This window comes from Pelophylax lessonae (assembly GCF_965119305.1).
Source record: "Pelophylax lessonae genome assembly, chromosome: 1".
NCBI lineage: Eukaryota > Metazoa > Chordata > Amphibia > Anura > Ranidae > Pelophylax > Pelophylax lessonae.
In genome coordinates this window covers 307,512,179-307,526,412 of record NC_138768.1, presented here as the reverse complement: position 1 = coordinate 307,526,412, position 14,234 = coordinate 307,512,179, and the positions used below count along the sequence as shown (strand labels likewise).

Here is a 14,234-nt window from a genome sequence, read left to right as displayed (position 1 = left end):
TTAAAAGTTTTTCTTTTTAAAAAAGGCATTATTGTTGTGGATTATGTTAATAATATTATTATTAGTACTTTTAAAATTCTGTGGATTGATTGGTTCAATTAAAACACACATTTGATTCCCAAATCGTTAAAGTGGTATTAAACCCAAAAGCAAACTGATTTGCAGATTACCAATTCTTAGACGTGCATTATTTTTCTTTTTTAGGCTTTCTTTTATCTTCATTTGGTGATCCAGTCCATAAATATTTTTTTTTTCGAAAGAACAAGATCTCCAGCAGACTGTATCAGTTGCAGAGATTAGACAATGAGACCATTTAACACTGTCGGTGGTGTGTACAATGATCAAGTTTTATTTATGTAAAACCTTTATCCCAAAAAGAAAAATTGGTTTTCTGGAACTGCTTCTAAGGGACTAGCTGGAGTTTTGCTTCAATTTTGTTAGCGCATTTAAAACTTTTAGCCCATCTGACACTCCCTTCACCCAGAATGACAGTGCTGCTGCCCAAAGATAACCCTGTGCTCCTTCATCCAGTGTGTAGACACTCTAATGCAGGTGGTGTGTTACTGGTCAGATCACCAGATGAAAACAGAGGGCAAAAAACAAAACTAATGCAGCCACCAAATCAAATGATTGGTAAGCTGCAATATATTAAATATTTGATTTTTGGTTAAAAAACACTTTAACTAGGTAAAAAGTTCTGAAAACATTTTGCTTGGTCTTGATGATAAACTGAAACATTGTAAAATACACTGACAGGTACAGCAATGTTTGCATGTGTTCATGTGTCATTAGTAACTATAAAGGTCACATGTCTAAATTACTGTTCCAGATAATTTTCTCTTTACCCACTTTAGGGCTCGTGCTATAAAGTACCGCCAGGAGAATCAGGAAGCTGTTGGAGGATTTTTTTCTCAGATTGGAGAGTTATATGTGGTGCACCACCTTTGGGGTAAACACTATAGGCAAAATTCTATTGTTGGGCGATTATTTTTGTACTTGGTTATAAAATGCCTCTTTTTGTTGAGGTTATTTGATACAGCAGGCCCTCTTTAGTGTTTACTCTGCCTTTTAGCGTCACAAGAATTCTTATGACTGTTAGGCTATCCTGTGCTTTACAGGAGAAATAGACACTGGAAACAACAGAACTGTTAGCCAGCACAGGATAACTGTCTATTCAGATCATGCCTCAGGACAGTGGACATATGTTCTTCAACTCTACTTGTTGATTTGGAAGATTTTTTTACTATCCACATCTGCCAGGGTTGCAGACTTCTGTAAATTCATGGGCTGTTTGCAAAAGATCAGTGATTTTTTTTTTTTTTTTTTCAACTGTCTGTAAAAACTTTTTTTCAGGCAGAGTACTGGCGTCTTTGCCAAAAGACACTAGGAGTGACTTGGGATTTTTTTTTTAACAGAAGTGGAGCAGGAGCCAGCCGTGAAGTGAGCAGGCGGCCGCATTTGCCGATACTGCTCCTCTAGTCTCGGCTGCAGCCCTGAGACGGACCTGGTGGAGTGATATTGGTCCTCTGTCTTTCTTTCTGTATCCTGACTGCTTAGATGAAAGTGCTTGTCTGGTAGCAGCTGCTGAAGCAGGTGCCCTCTCTGCAGCCAGTACTCTTTAGTCTCCACTCTCCTCCTGGGGTAAGCTGTAGCTGCAGTCATCTGCAGCAGGATTTTCATTTATTTATTTGGTACTGTCAAGGAGGGGGATTTGGAGGCTGGAATGATAGCACTGTATTGAAGGATTTTGCACTATGTAGAAAGTGCAGAGTTCAGGAGTTTGCTACATACGGAGTACCGGGTTCAGGAGTAGGCTGTTGGCGCACCCCTAAACCCTGCACTCTGTCCTCCTGGGCCCTGCGCTCTGTACGTGGCTTATCCCTCACATAATGTATCGATTTAGGCAATCTATATGTCACTTTTCTTGCATAATATTTTTGGTGTTAAAATTTCTGTTGGCTAGAGCTGTGATTGAAACCTTACTTTCTGTACCAACCCTTCCTTGTTTTGGCTAACTATTTCACATACAAGGAGTGCAGAATTATTAGGCAAATGAGTATTTTTGAGGATTAATTTTATTATTGAACAACAACCATGTTCTCAATGAACCCAAAAAACTCATTAATATCAAAGCTGACTATTTTTGGAAGTAGTTTATTAGTTTGTTTTTAGTTTTAGCTATTTTAGGGGGATATCTGTGTGTGCAGGTGACTATTACTGTGCATAATTATTAGGCAACTTAACAAAAATCAAAGATACAGTATACCCATTTCAATTATTTATTTTTACCAGTGAAACCAATATAACATCTCAACATTCACAAATATACATTTCTGACATTCAAAAACAAAACAAAAACAAATCAGTGACCAATATAGCCACCTTTCTTTGCAAGGACACTCAAAAGCCTGCCATCCATTGATTCTGTCAGTGTTTTGATCTGTTCACCATCAACATTGCGTGCAGCAGCAACCACAGCCTCCCAGACACTGTTCAGAGAGGTGTACTGTTTTCCCTCCTTGTAAATCTCACATTTGATGATGGACCACAGGTTCTCAATGGGGTTCAGATCAGGTGAACAAGGAGGCCATGTCATTAGCTTTTCTTCTTTTATACCCTTTCTTGCCAGCCACGCTGTGGAGTACTTGGACGCGTGTGATGGAGCATTGTCCTGCATGAAAATCATGTTTTCCTTGAAGGATGCAGACTTCTTCCTGTACCACTGCTTGAAGAAGGTGTCTTCCAGAAACTGGCAGTAGGAATGGGAGTTGAGCTTGACTCCATCCTCAACCCGAAAGGCCCCACAAGCTCATCTTTGATGATACCAGCCCAAACCAGTACTCCACCTCCACCTTTCTGGCGTCTGAGTCGGACTGGAGCTCTCTGCCCTTTACCAATCCAGCCACGGGCCCATCCATCTGGCCCATCAAGACTCACTCTCATTTCATCAGTCCATAAAACCTTTGAAAAATCAGTCTTGAGATATTTCTTGGCCCAGTCTTGACGTTTCAGCTTGTGTGTCTTGTTTAGTGGTGGTCGTCTTTCAGCCTTTCTTACCTTGGCCATGTCTCTGAGTATTGCACACCTTGTGCTTTTGGGCACTCCAGTGATGTTGCAGCTCTGAAATATGGCCAAACTGGTGGCAAGTGGCATCTTGGCAGCTGCACGCTTGACTTTTCTCAGTTCATGGGCTGTTATTTTGCGCCTTGGTTTTTCCACACGCTTCTTGCGACCCTGTTGACTATTTTGGATGAAATGCTTGATTGTTCGATGATCACGCTTCAGAAGCTTTGCAATTTTAAGAGTGCTGCATCCCTCTGCAAGATATCTCACTATTTTTTACTTTTCTGAGCCTGTCAAGTCCTTCTTTTGACCCATTTTGCCCAAGGAAAGGAAGTTGCCTAATAATTATGCACACCTGATATAGGGTGTTGATGTCATTAGACCACATCCCTTCTCATTACAGAGATGCACATCACCTAATATGCTTAATTGGTAGTAGGCTTTCGAGCCTATACAGCTTGGAGTAAGACAACATGCATAAAGAGGATGATGTGGTCAAAATACTCATTTGCCTAATAATTCTGCACTCCCTGTATGTATGCTGCCTTGGAGTTAGTCAGGAAAATGAAAATTGTTCTCAAATACTTACCATAATTTTCCTTTACTGATTAACTCCATGGCAGTATAAGATCCCTCCCAGTTGTCGAGTTAGAAACATGGGGTCTGGATCAGCTTCAAAATTTATGAGAGGGGGGTCCTATGAGGTAGGAGCGAGGGTGAAGTCTACCCAATCCTATACTGCCATGGAGTTTTATCAGGAAAGAAAAATGATGGTCAGTATTGACTATCATTTTCTGTACCCTTCAGAGTCACTGGCGATTTGACAATTTTGTGTAGGTTTTTACAGAAGGAAAAATCCATTGGTAGAGCATGACCCTATAATTTTAGCTTTGCAATAAGTAGTCCCACCCAAAGGCCCCAGCAATTGCAGTGTTCCTGAGAATAGTCAAAAACGGAAATTTCAATTACCTGTAATTGCACAATTGAAATCTGATTTGATTAGTGTAAGCCTTAAATAATATTTCTCTAGCGCTCATCGACAGACGTAGTCCTCGGTGATACACCACCTTCGGGTTATGTTACCTCCGCAGGAGCAGGACTAGACAGGAAATTAAAAAGCTCTGGCCACACCCTAGGGGCAGTCCCAGAGGGTATATCCTCTCTCTCTCTGCCTCAGCAAATCAGTTATTTTCTGTCTAGTTAGGAGTAAGGACCTAGACACCTTGCTGGGATCTTAGGTCCTGGCAAGAATTTTTTCTTAAAGGATTTTTTTAGACAGCTTTTTTCTCCAGTGTTCCTGTGAGATCTTCAAGCAAGAAAGCTGAACTGGGCGACGGGCTGGATGTTGACATCCGGTGGTCACCCCAGTTCAGCCTACGAGCGCGTGCAGGCCATAGCTCCGCGCTGGGTCGGCCGCGACAAAGTCCCATTAAAGGACTGTCCACGCGAGTTAAACGTCTCGCCGAAACGCCAAAGACCATGAGTCACGGCGTCCGTATCGGTCGACAGCCCTCCCGCCCCGGTGGAGAGGGGTACTGTCAGGAGTTGGTGCCCGCCTGGTTCCGGTATGGTGAGTAGTATGTTCCCCCTTTTTCCCTGACGGGTTTTGTGGTGAACGCGGGCCCCTCTCTGTATGGTAAGAAAGAGTCCTTTCTATCCTATAACATGTCACAAATCCTCCTACTTTGAGTGTGATTTATGTGTGCAAAAGCCAGGAGGCTTGGCTTGGGAGCTAACAATCTATTGTATACATGTTTTAAAGATGTAATCTGTGGCATTCTGGGAATCTTATGGGTTAAGTATAAGCTACCTACCAGTCAGAAGCCACGGACATGTAGACTGCCTTCCAAATCAGATCTCCAGCTATTAGCAGGCCTCCCGAACGGCCACGCGGTCCGCCAGGGCCGGTACCGCCAACCACGCCATATCCCCATGCAGAGAGAGTGTTGTGTGCCCTGCAGCACACCGCTATTCAGTTTAGGCCGCCACCATTTTTTTTTTGCTGGATCGCACGAGCCGCCATTTTGGCGTAGCCTCGTGTCTCCAGCATGGGGGCGGCCATGTTTGAGGTGATCCTACACCTCGTGGAGCTTGGGGGAGGCGCCGGAAGGCGTGCAGAGGGGCGGAGCCGCCTCCTTTCTTCCTGGGCAGCCAGCCAAAAGACTTCCTGTTTGTCAAGACAGCGCTGTAAGCTGTTGCAGTTTAACTCTGAGCATCAAGTGGTGAGCCTGGGGGTCTATCTCTCTCTCTCTCGATCGATAGGGATCCCTAAGCAGGTAACACTAAGGGGCTTTTTTGTGGCGCTGGGGGTCAGAAAAAAAAAAAAAAAAGTTTTTTCTTTACTTTTGAATTATATTATCCAGGAAGTAACTGGAGTTATTATGGACCCTGCCACACATATTCCCCCACCTGTTTCCCTCGAGGGGGCCTCGGGACCCGCTGGTGCACAGAGTATAGAGTCATTTACAGCAATTTTGGAGTCTATGGTGGCTCGGGTGGAGGCGGCCTGTCAGGGACGGGGGTCAAGGAAGCGACCCCCGCCTACCCCTATACCATCTGACACCTCTGACTCAGATTCAGAGATGGTCACGGCAGTTGCAGGTTCCTCTGCAAGGGCTGTTATCCCAGGTAAAGCCCCCTCAGACAGTGAGGAGGACGCTTCTTCTCTTGCTATAATTCAGGAAGAAGCATTGGTGGACGCACTAGTTGTGGCAGTGCAAGAAACCTTAAAACTTGAGGCTTTACCGGCAGAGGCAACTGAAACAGAGAGGCCTTTTGGGACTAATAAGCCCATCAAGACGGCGAAGGCTTTTCCTGTACCTAAATGTTTTGGTAATCAGATTAAAGGAGAATGGGAGCATTCTAAACGTACCTTTACTATTTCCAAGCGTATTGCTAGACGCTATCCATTTGAGGAATCCATCATTAAGAAATGGACGGTACCACCAGTCGTGGATCCGCCTATTTCCAGGCTGAATAAAGCCACGGTTATTCCAGTGGAGGACACTTCGTCCTTTAAGGATCCGGTGGATCGAAAGATAGAAGCAGAGTCCCGCACTATCTTTTCTCTGATAGGGTCAGCATTTAGACCAGTAATCGTTATTGGTCTAGTTTCCCAGACACTTACGGAATGGGCGAAAATGGTACGTCAAGATCTTAGGGGAAAAGATATTCCCCAGGAGACATCTGATTTGATGGAACAGATCATACAAGGGCTACGGTTTATCTGTGACGCAGCCTTGGACACTACTCCCCTATTAGGGCATGCATCTAAGTTAGCAGTGATCCTCAGACGTGTGCTGTGGTTAAAATGCTGGTCAGCTGACCTAGGTTCCAAAAAGACCTTGACCAATCTCCCCTTTCAGGGGAATCGTCTATTTGGAGCCAACCTAGATGAAATCATTAAGGATGCCACTGGGGGCAAGAGCACTTTTTTGCCACAGGCTGCAAAAGCTAAGGGACCTCGCAACAAGCGAGGACCTTTCTTTACCGCCCATAAAGGGCGCCCGGCTGGTACTAGCGGGAAAGGCAAGACTCCTCCAGGAGGGTTCAAGAAGGGGACCAACCCAGCCAAACCCGAAGCAAAGGAGTACACAGCCTGAAGGTGCGCCCCCACCCGGTTTCAGGGTGGGGGGACGTTTTCACCGGTATTCAGGACATTAGATCGAGCATCAACCACTACTACCGGTGCGATTCTTCCCTTCCAACATTTAAGTACCACAGGAAGCGGTAGTTACCGTTCCCTGAAAAGATCTTTTCCTTTACCTTTTCCTAAGATTAGTCCCGATACCTCACAGGAATCGGATCTGGTTGACCAGATAGGCCAAGTAGCCTCTAGTCGGGTGACTTCGGTCCCTGAGGTTCAACCAGAAAAGATCACCTTTCCTGATAACTATCAGGTATCTGATAAATGTGTGGGAACAGAAAACGACCAGACTTTCTCGGATGGTCGGGGCCAGATAGCTCTAGGGACGCCTGGTTCAGATCCAATCAGCGCCAGTGGTCCTAGAAATTCTAGGCTGGCCTCCTCAAGCCGGCCTGGCCGACTTGGACATGTTAGTCGCAGACGTTCCGTGGGAACTTCGTCTCAGGGAGTGTCTGTGGTCTCAAGGACCAATTTACCTTCGTGCTTTACAGTCGCTGGTTTTAATGGCCTGGCCATTGAGACCCAAGTACTGAAGGACAGAGGTTTGTCTACTTCAGTCATTCCTACCCTTATTAAAGCAAGGAAAGCGACTTCCAGCAAAGTCTATTATCACACATGGAAGACTTATATTGCGTGGTGCGAATCTTTAGGATTTCCTCCACGTACCTATTCGGTGACTCGAATATTGGCCTTTTTGCAACAAGGGGTTGAGCAGAAGCTAGCCTCGAGCACCATCAAGGGTCAAGTTTCAGCATTAGCAATCTTCTTTCAGAAGCCTTTAGCTACCAAATCCTTGGTGCGGAATTTCATCCAGGGGGTGCGGCACCTGGCTCCTCCAGTCCGCGCGCCCTTACCGCCCTGGGATCTTAATTTGGTTTTGTCGGTTCTACAGAAACCTCCCTTTGAAAACATCAGGGAGATTCCCTTGCTTACTCTATCCCAGAAGGTGGCCTTCTTGGTGGCTATTACTTCTGCTCGCAGGGTGTCAGAACTGGCTGCATTATCATGCCAGTCACCATACCTAGTGATTCATAGGGATAAGGTAGTACTTCATCCTAAGCCATCTTTTCTTCCCAAGGTGGTTTCAGATTTTCATCTGAATGAAGATATTGTACTACCTTCCTTGTGTCCTCAGCCCAAGCATCATCGGGAACATGCGTTGCATTCCTTAGATGTGGTTCGGGCAATCAGGGTATACCTGAAAGCTACGGAATCATTCCGTAAGACGGATTCACTTTTTGTGATCACGGATGGCCCCAGAAAGGGTTTGCCTGCATCTGCCGCGACCATTGCCAAATGGATTAGACAAATGGTGGTACAGGCTTATTCTATTAAGGGTCAGAGTCCTCCGTTCCCTGTTAGGGCGCACTCCACTCGAGCGCTCAGTACTTCCTGGGCCTTTCGCCATCAGGCGTCAGTGGTCCAGGTATGTAAGGCGGCCACCTGGTCGTCGGTACATACCTTTACAAAATTCTATAAAATTGATGTGACGGCATCGGCGGATGCCTCATTTGGCCGCAAGGTTTTGCAGGCCGCAATTTGAGGAGACCGGTGGTCTACCTCGAGGGTTTTTTTCTGTTTGAAAAAAAAAAAAATTGTTTTCTCTTTTTTTGGTTGAGTCTCATCATTAAGGATGAGCATTGTAAACTTCTAGTTGGCACCGGTTGGGCCTTCTAGATTGGGATTTGATTTCCATTTTCCCACCCCTCAGTTGTGATACTGCTCTGGGACGTCCCGAAGGTGGTGTATCACCGAGGACTACGTCTGTCGATGAGCGCTAGAGAAAAATGGATTTTTGTAAAATCTTACCGTAAAATCCTTTTCTCTTAGCTCATCGACAGACGTAGTCCCCGCCCCTCTGTTTTGGAGTTGGGTTGGGTTAAATTCTCTAAGCACTGCTTTTTCACATAACTGATTTGCTGAGGCAGAGAGAGAGAGGATATACCCTCTGGGACTGCCCCTAGGGTGTGGCCAGAGCTTTTTAATTTCCTGTCTAGTCCTGCTCCTGCGGAGGTAACATAACCCGAAGGTGGTGTATCACCGAGGACTACGTCTGTCGATGAGCTAAGAGAAAAGGATTTTACGGTAAGATTTTACAAAAATCCATTTATTCCTATCGCACACGTTCCTGGTAAACAAGGCTCACCAGTGGTGGGTGCTGTAGAGATTACAAGCTGAATCCTGGAGACATTAGGAAAGTGTACATATTCGCCAGCACACCAAGGATCTTCAGTAAACTTTATAAATCATATATCGCTTATCATATTATTAAGAGTCATTTTTATTTTGTTTGTTTTTCAGCTTACAAAGATTTACAGTCTAGAGAAGAAACTAGGAAATCAGCATGGACAAAACGAGGGTGGGATGAGAATGTATATTACACAGGTAAAAACACGACCTGAATCCTATTTAATTTAAAATTCTATAAAACAACAAATTTTGGAAAATTAATGCCACGTTTCTGGTTAAGTAGATTGATTACTTTTTTTTGCCATCTTCTTTTACAGTTCCTCTTGTCCGTAACATGGAGTCTCGTGTTATGATTCCTCTCAAGATCTCCCCTCTCCAGTGATCTCTTCCCCCCATGTGACCAAATAACTTCATAGTGATTCCCGTACTTTGAATTGTAAAGGACAGTGCACCTTTTTTCCGTATTGAAGGTTTCTGGCTGCAAAAAGTGCTGATCCCTGTCCGGCTGGAACTTACCCAGACAGAAATGACTGAAGAGCAGTCATAACAGTGCTATGTCCTTTACACCCTAATTTCCAGTATCGCTGCTAGATTTTTGAGGGTATTTTGCTGTATTCATTTTGCTCAGGGAGTCTTTAAAACTTAAGATTTTCAGAATCTGCTGAAGTAAACAATATATTAAACAAAGTGTGGAAATAAGCGCAATTTGGTCTACAAGCTTCTGCTCTTATTTTTCTTTTTTGTCATAATTATTTTAAAAGCTCTCTAGAAAATGTAGGAGCGTAAATAAAAAAAATAAAAAAAGCCTGCTGCGGATGTTATGTAGCTTATTTTTGCACAGTGTATATAAAAACATCTCATGTTATATCCTACAACTTACCATTGCTGAGATTTACTTTTAAATAATACAATTTTCTGGAACATCAGTCAACCTAAAAAATGTTTAGCTTCCAAAGTACACGGCCTACTGTTACAATTTAGAGAATAACATGGACAAGAAAATAAAAACTCTGTTTAGGTCAGTCCTTCAGTGCAAATCATGTAAAAATCTGATATCTTGCCTTATGTTGAGTTGCCATTTGACCGCTTAAAGCAAACCTGTACTTAGCCTAGTCAGGTTTGCAAGAGCGGTAGCACCTGCTGGTGCTTACTTTCCCTTGTCTTCCTACGCAGAGCTCCAAGAATAATTTTCATACTTTTATATAAGGTGCTTGTGACACTCTTCTGCCCCTTGCAATGCAGCATTGGTTGTTGGCTGTCAAGTCTGATTCCTATAAGGTGTGGGAAAAAGGGAAGCTCCTTCATTCCTGCCAAAGCTGTGACCTAGACCAGATCCTGGATCTACATACCATCATTTTAGTAAAGTTGTGTGTTTTTTTTTTCTTCAAATAGCTGACAGGCAGGCTATTTGACAGAAGAGACCACTACTGGTCACTTCTGCCATAAATGCATCCTTCAGCCTGTCAGCTGTCATGTTCACTGAGCCGCGCATGCCCAGCTTGGTGAACATTTACGGCCCTGATCTGTGCCGCGGTGATGTGACTCATTTGAGAGGGGTGTTAGGTAATTGCAAACAATGAAGGATACTACTCAACTAGCACTGGAGGGACCAAGGAAGGAAAACCCCAAAGGTTGCTTCATCAGAGGATCAACAGCAGCGTAACCAGTGAAAAAAACCTTGCGATCACATATCAAAAAACATAATTTAGCCATCAAAGCAAAAAGAGTCCTCCAGTCATTGTTAAAGTCAAATATTGACAATGTTGTCACCTTAAAACCACTTGAGCCTGGGCCACCATCATATACAAGCACACTGTCATTCATGCATTTTGCAGTAATGTATAAGCGCTAAATGCAAATGTAAAACAGTCGATCAAGGATGACCTAACCGACCATCAGTTCTGCCTGAAATCAGCTAAACGCACAAGGCATTTACAATCGAGTACACTGTGGTAATAGGTCAGTCTATCTGGTAGTAAGTGCATAAAGCAAAAGAAAGTAGCACAGGACCAGCAGTTGTGCCTTGCTTAAAAGGAAGATTGTCAAAGCCTGAAAGTGCGCAGCAGTGTCTAAATACTCCGGAGTAGGCACGAATAAAGGCTCATATCACATCCATATTCAGTAATCAACCACAGCTACAGTGCCTTGCGAAAGTATTCGGCCCCCTTGAACTTTGTGACCTTTTGCCACATTTCAGGCTTCAAACATATTGCCACATTTCAGGCTTCAAACCTAAAGATATAAAACTGTAATTTTTTGTGAAGATTCAACAACAAGTGGGACACAATCATGAAGTGGAACAAAATTTATTGGATATTTCAAACTTTGTTAACAAATAAAAAACTTTGGGTGTGCAAAATTATTCAGCCCCTTTACTTGCAGTGCAGCAAACTCTCTCCAGAAGTTCAGTGAGGATCTTTGAATGATCCAATGTTGACCTAAATGACTAATGATGATAAATAGAATCCACCTGTGTGTAATCAAGTCTCCGTAATAAATGCACCTGCACTGTGATAGTCTCAGAGGTCCGTTTAAAGCGCAGAGAGCATCATGAAGAACAAGGAACACACCAGGCAGGTCCGAGATACTGTTGTGGAGAAGTTTAAAGCCGGATTTGGATACAAAGATTTCCCAAGCTTTAAACATCCCAAGGAGCACTGTGCAAGCGATAATATTGAAATGGAAGGAGTATCAGACCACTGCAAATCTACGAAGACCTGACCGTCCCTCTAAACTTTCAGGTCATACAAGGAGAAGACTGATCAGAGATGCAGCCAAGAGGCCCATGATCACTCTGGATGAACTGCAGAGATCTACAGCTGAGGTGGGAGACTCTGTCCATAGGACAACAATCAATCGTATACTGCACATATCTGGCCTTTATGGAAGAATGGCAAGAAGAAAGCCATTTCTTAAAGATATCCATAAAAAGTGTTGTTTAAAGTTTGCCAACAGCCACCTGGGAGACACACTAAACATGTGGAAGAAGGTGCTCTGGTCAGATGAAACCAAAATCGAACTTTTTGGCAATAATGCAAAACGTTATGTTTGGCGTAAAAGCAACACAGCTCATCACCCTGAACACACCATCCCCACTGTCAAACATGGTGGTGGCAGCATCATGGTTTAGGCCTGCTTTTCTTCAGCAGGGACAGGGAAGATGGTTAAAATTGATGGGAAGATGGATGGAGCCAAATACAGGACCATTCTGGAAGAAAACCTGATGGAGTCTGCAAAAGACCTGAGACTGGGACGGAGATTTGTCTTCCAACAAGACAATGATCCAAAACGTAAAGCAAAATCTACAATGGAATGGTTCACAAATAAACATATCCAGGTGTTAGAATGGCCAAGTCAAAGTCCAGACCTGAATCCAATCGAGAATATGTGGAAAGAACTGAAAACTGCTGTTCACAAACGCTCTCAATCCAACCTCACTGAGCTTGAGCGGTTTTGCAAGGAGGAATGGGCAAAAATTTCAGTCTCTCGATGTGCAAAATTGATAGAGACATACCCCAAGCGACTTACAGCTATAATCGCAGCAAAAGGTGGCACTACAAAGTATTAACTTAAGGGGGCTGAATAATTCTGCACGCCCAATTTTTCAGTTTTTTATTTGTTAAAGTTTGAAATATCCAAATATCCACTTCAGGATTGTGTCCCACTTGTTGTTGATTCTTCACAAAAAAATACAGTTTTATATCTTTGTTTGAAGCCTGAAATGTGGCAAGGCACTGTACAGTCAACTCTTTAGGACTGTCCTAAACTCAATGCTGTACCTCACAGTTGGCATTGGTCAGTCTTACCATCCAGTGGCTTAGGCAATGAAGTGTGGCTAGTACTGTTTTTAAACACACCAATCGATCATGTTCTCTGACCATATACTGGTGGATGGAGCTGGCCACTAATACCACAAGCCTGTCACTCCGTATGGATTGACAGCTTAAATAGAGAAGTTGGTAACAGGAGACTGGAATGCAACTCAAGCAGTTCAGTGTGAACAAAACCTAACCAAGCATTGATGCATTAGCTAAGCAGCTGAAGCTGTAGCATAGCTGATATATTTACCAGTGCTATCACTATAGCCCCTAGAAACTGCTTCTGTGATTGATTGAGATTTAAATTCTGCTTTTATTAAGAATTCTGGCTAGAGGGCCATAAAGTGACACTCTGATTAGGGAAAGGATTGTTGCCTATGGCCACTGTGCTCCCAGGAATGCCCTTCTGCAGACTAAAAAACAGTTGATGGGCCTTCTATTAAAATTAATGGAATATGCATGTATGTTCAGGAGACACCCTGGTTAAAAAATATCACAGGAGGCTATGATTTAGATACAATTTTGCTATTCATAAAATTGTTTTTGGCGGGAGAGCCCTAAAAGATGCCCTTTTTTTTTTTTTTTTTTTTTTTTTTTGCAAATTCTATATTTTGAGAAAAGGTGTTCAGCACTTGGCCGAAAACTTTTACAGCTTAAAGGGCATACAACATGAGTTACAAACGTATCAATAATTGATCTACAATGTATGAACAGCAAGAGGTAACATTCCAGATAGCTATCGATTTAGTCTTCCAATATACCCAGTGTTGTGAAGTGAACCGGCATCATTGGCAATAGTACCCAATGAAGCTATTCACGAAAGCTTGCAGCATGCTCGGCATGCCAAATTTTAAAGTAATAGCTAATTCTCCCCCACACCTTTTTATCACATCAAAACCTTTGAGACTGCAGATTCTCTCTGAACTTCCTGCTGCAAGTGGTCACATGGGGTAAAACCCTGTCATCGGACTGCATACTATAGTGGTGATTAGCCGCAGCGTAGGGCGACCTGATAAGCACACATTACAAGAATGACAAAGTAATTCTAAAAAACGATTATCTAATTCTGCACGGTTATGTACTCGATATTTAATAAACAGGTCGGCTACGAGTGGCAGAGCTGCCATAGGAACAATCGTAAACGGGGCTTGGCTAAGACCCGATCGTGTAAGCATGAAATTACAGCAAGAAATACATAAAAGGGTGGATGCAATATGCAATGCAGACTTGGGAAACAATACCGAAGATGGCGCACACTGATCCCTGAAGACATGATTTATACAATTTAAAAAAAAAAAAGGAAGTAATATGTAATTGCATGTGATTTGATGATGAGAGGGGGGGGCTTAGAGGTAATAAAGAAGGAAAGGAAGAGCAGTCAGGCAGAGCGCAGCAGAGAGGGTGGCGAAAAGAGAGAGAATTAAAAAAAAAAAAGGGGGATTGATAAGGTAACAGTGGCTGGAGAAATTGGAGGGAGCTGTGGAGAGTATTAAGAATTTGAGTAAAGGAGGGCTGTG

General features: G+C 43.4%; 1 protein-coding gene across 1 annotated transcript in view; it reads left to right on the top strand.

The window, feature by feature from the left end:
• The window catches only part of NIPSNAP1 (nipsnap homolog 1), a 78,201-nt gene extending 68,641 nt beyond the window's left edge, over window positions 1-9,560 (top strand). Inside the window, exons 8-10 of the mRNA XM_082269420.1 lie at window positions 855-949; window positions 9,011-9,094; window positions 9,217-9,560. Coding sequence (XP_082125546.1) covers window positions 855-949; window positions 9,011-9,094; window positions 9,217-9,281 — 244 coding nt within the window. The 3' untranslated portion in view covers window positions 9,282-9,560. The remainder of the gene's footprint in view (window positions 1-854; window positions 950-9,010; window positions 9,095-9,216) is intronic.
• Window positions 9,561-14,234: the final 4,674 nt, after the last annotated feature.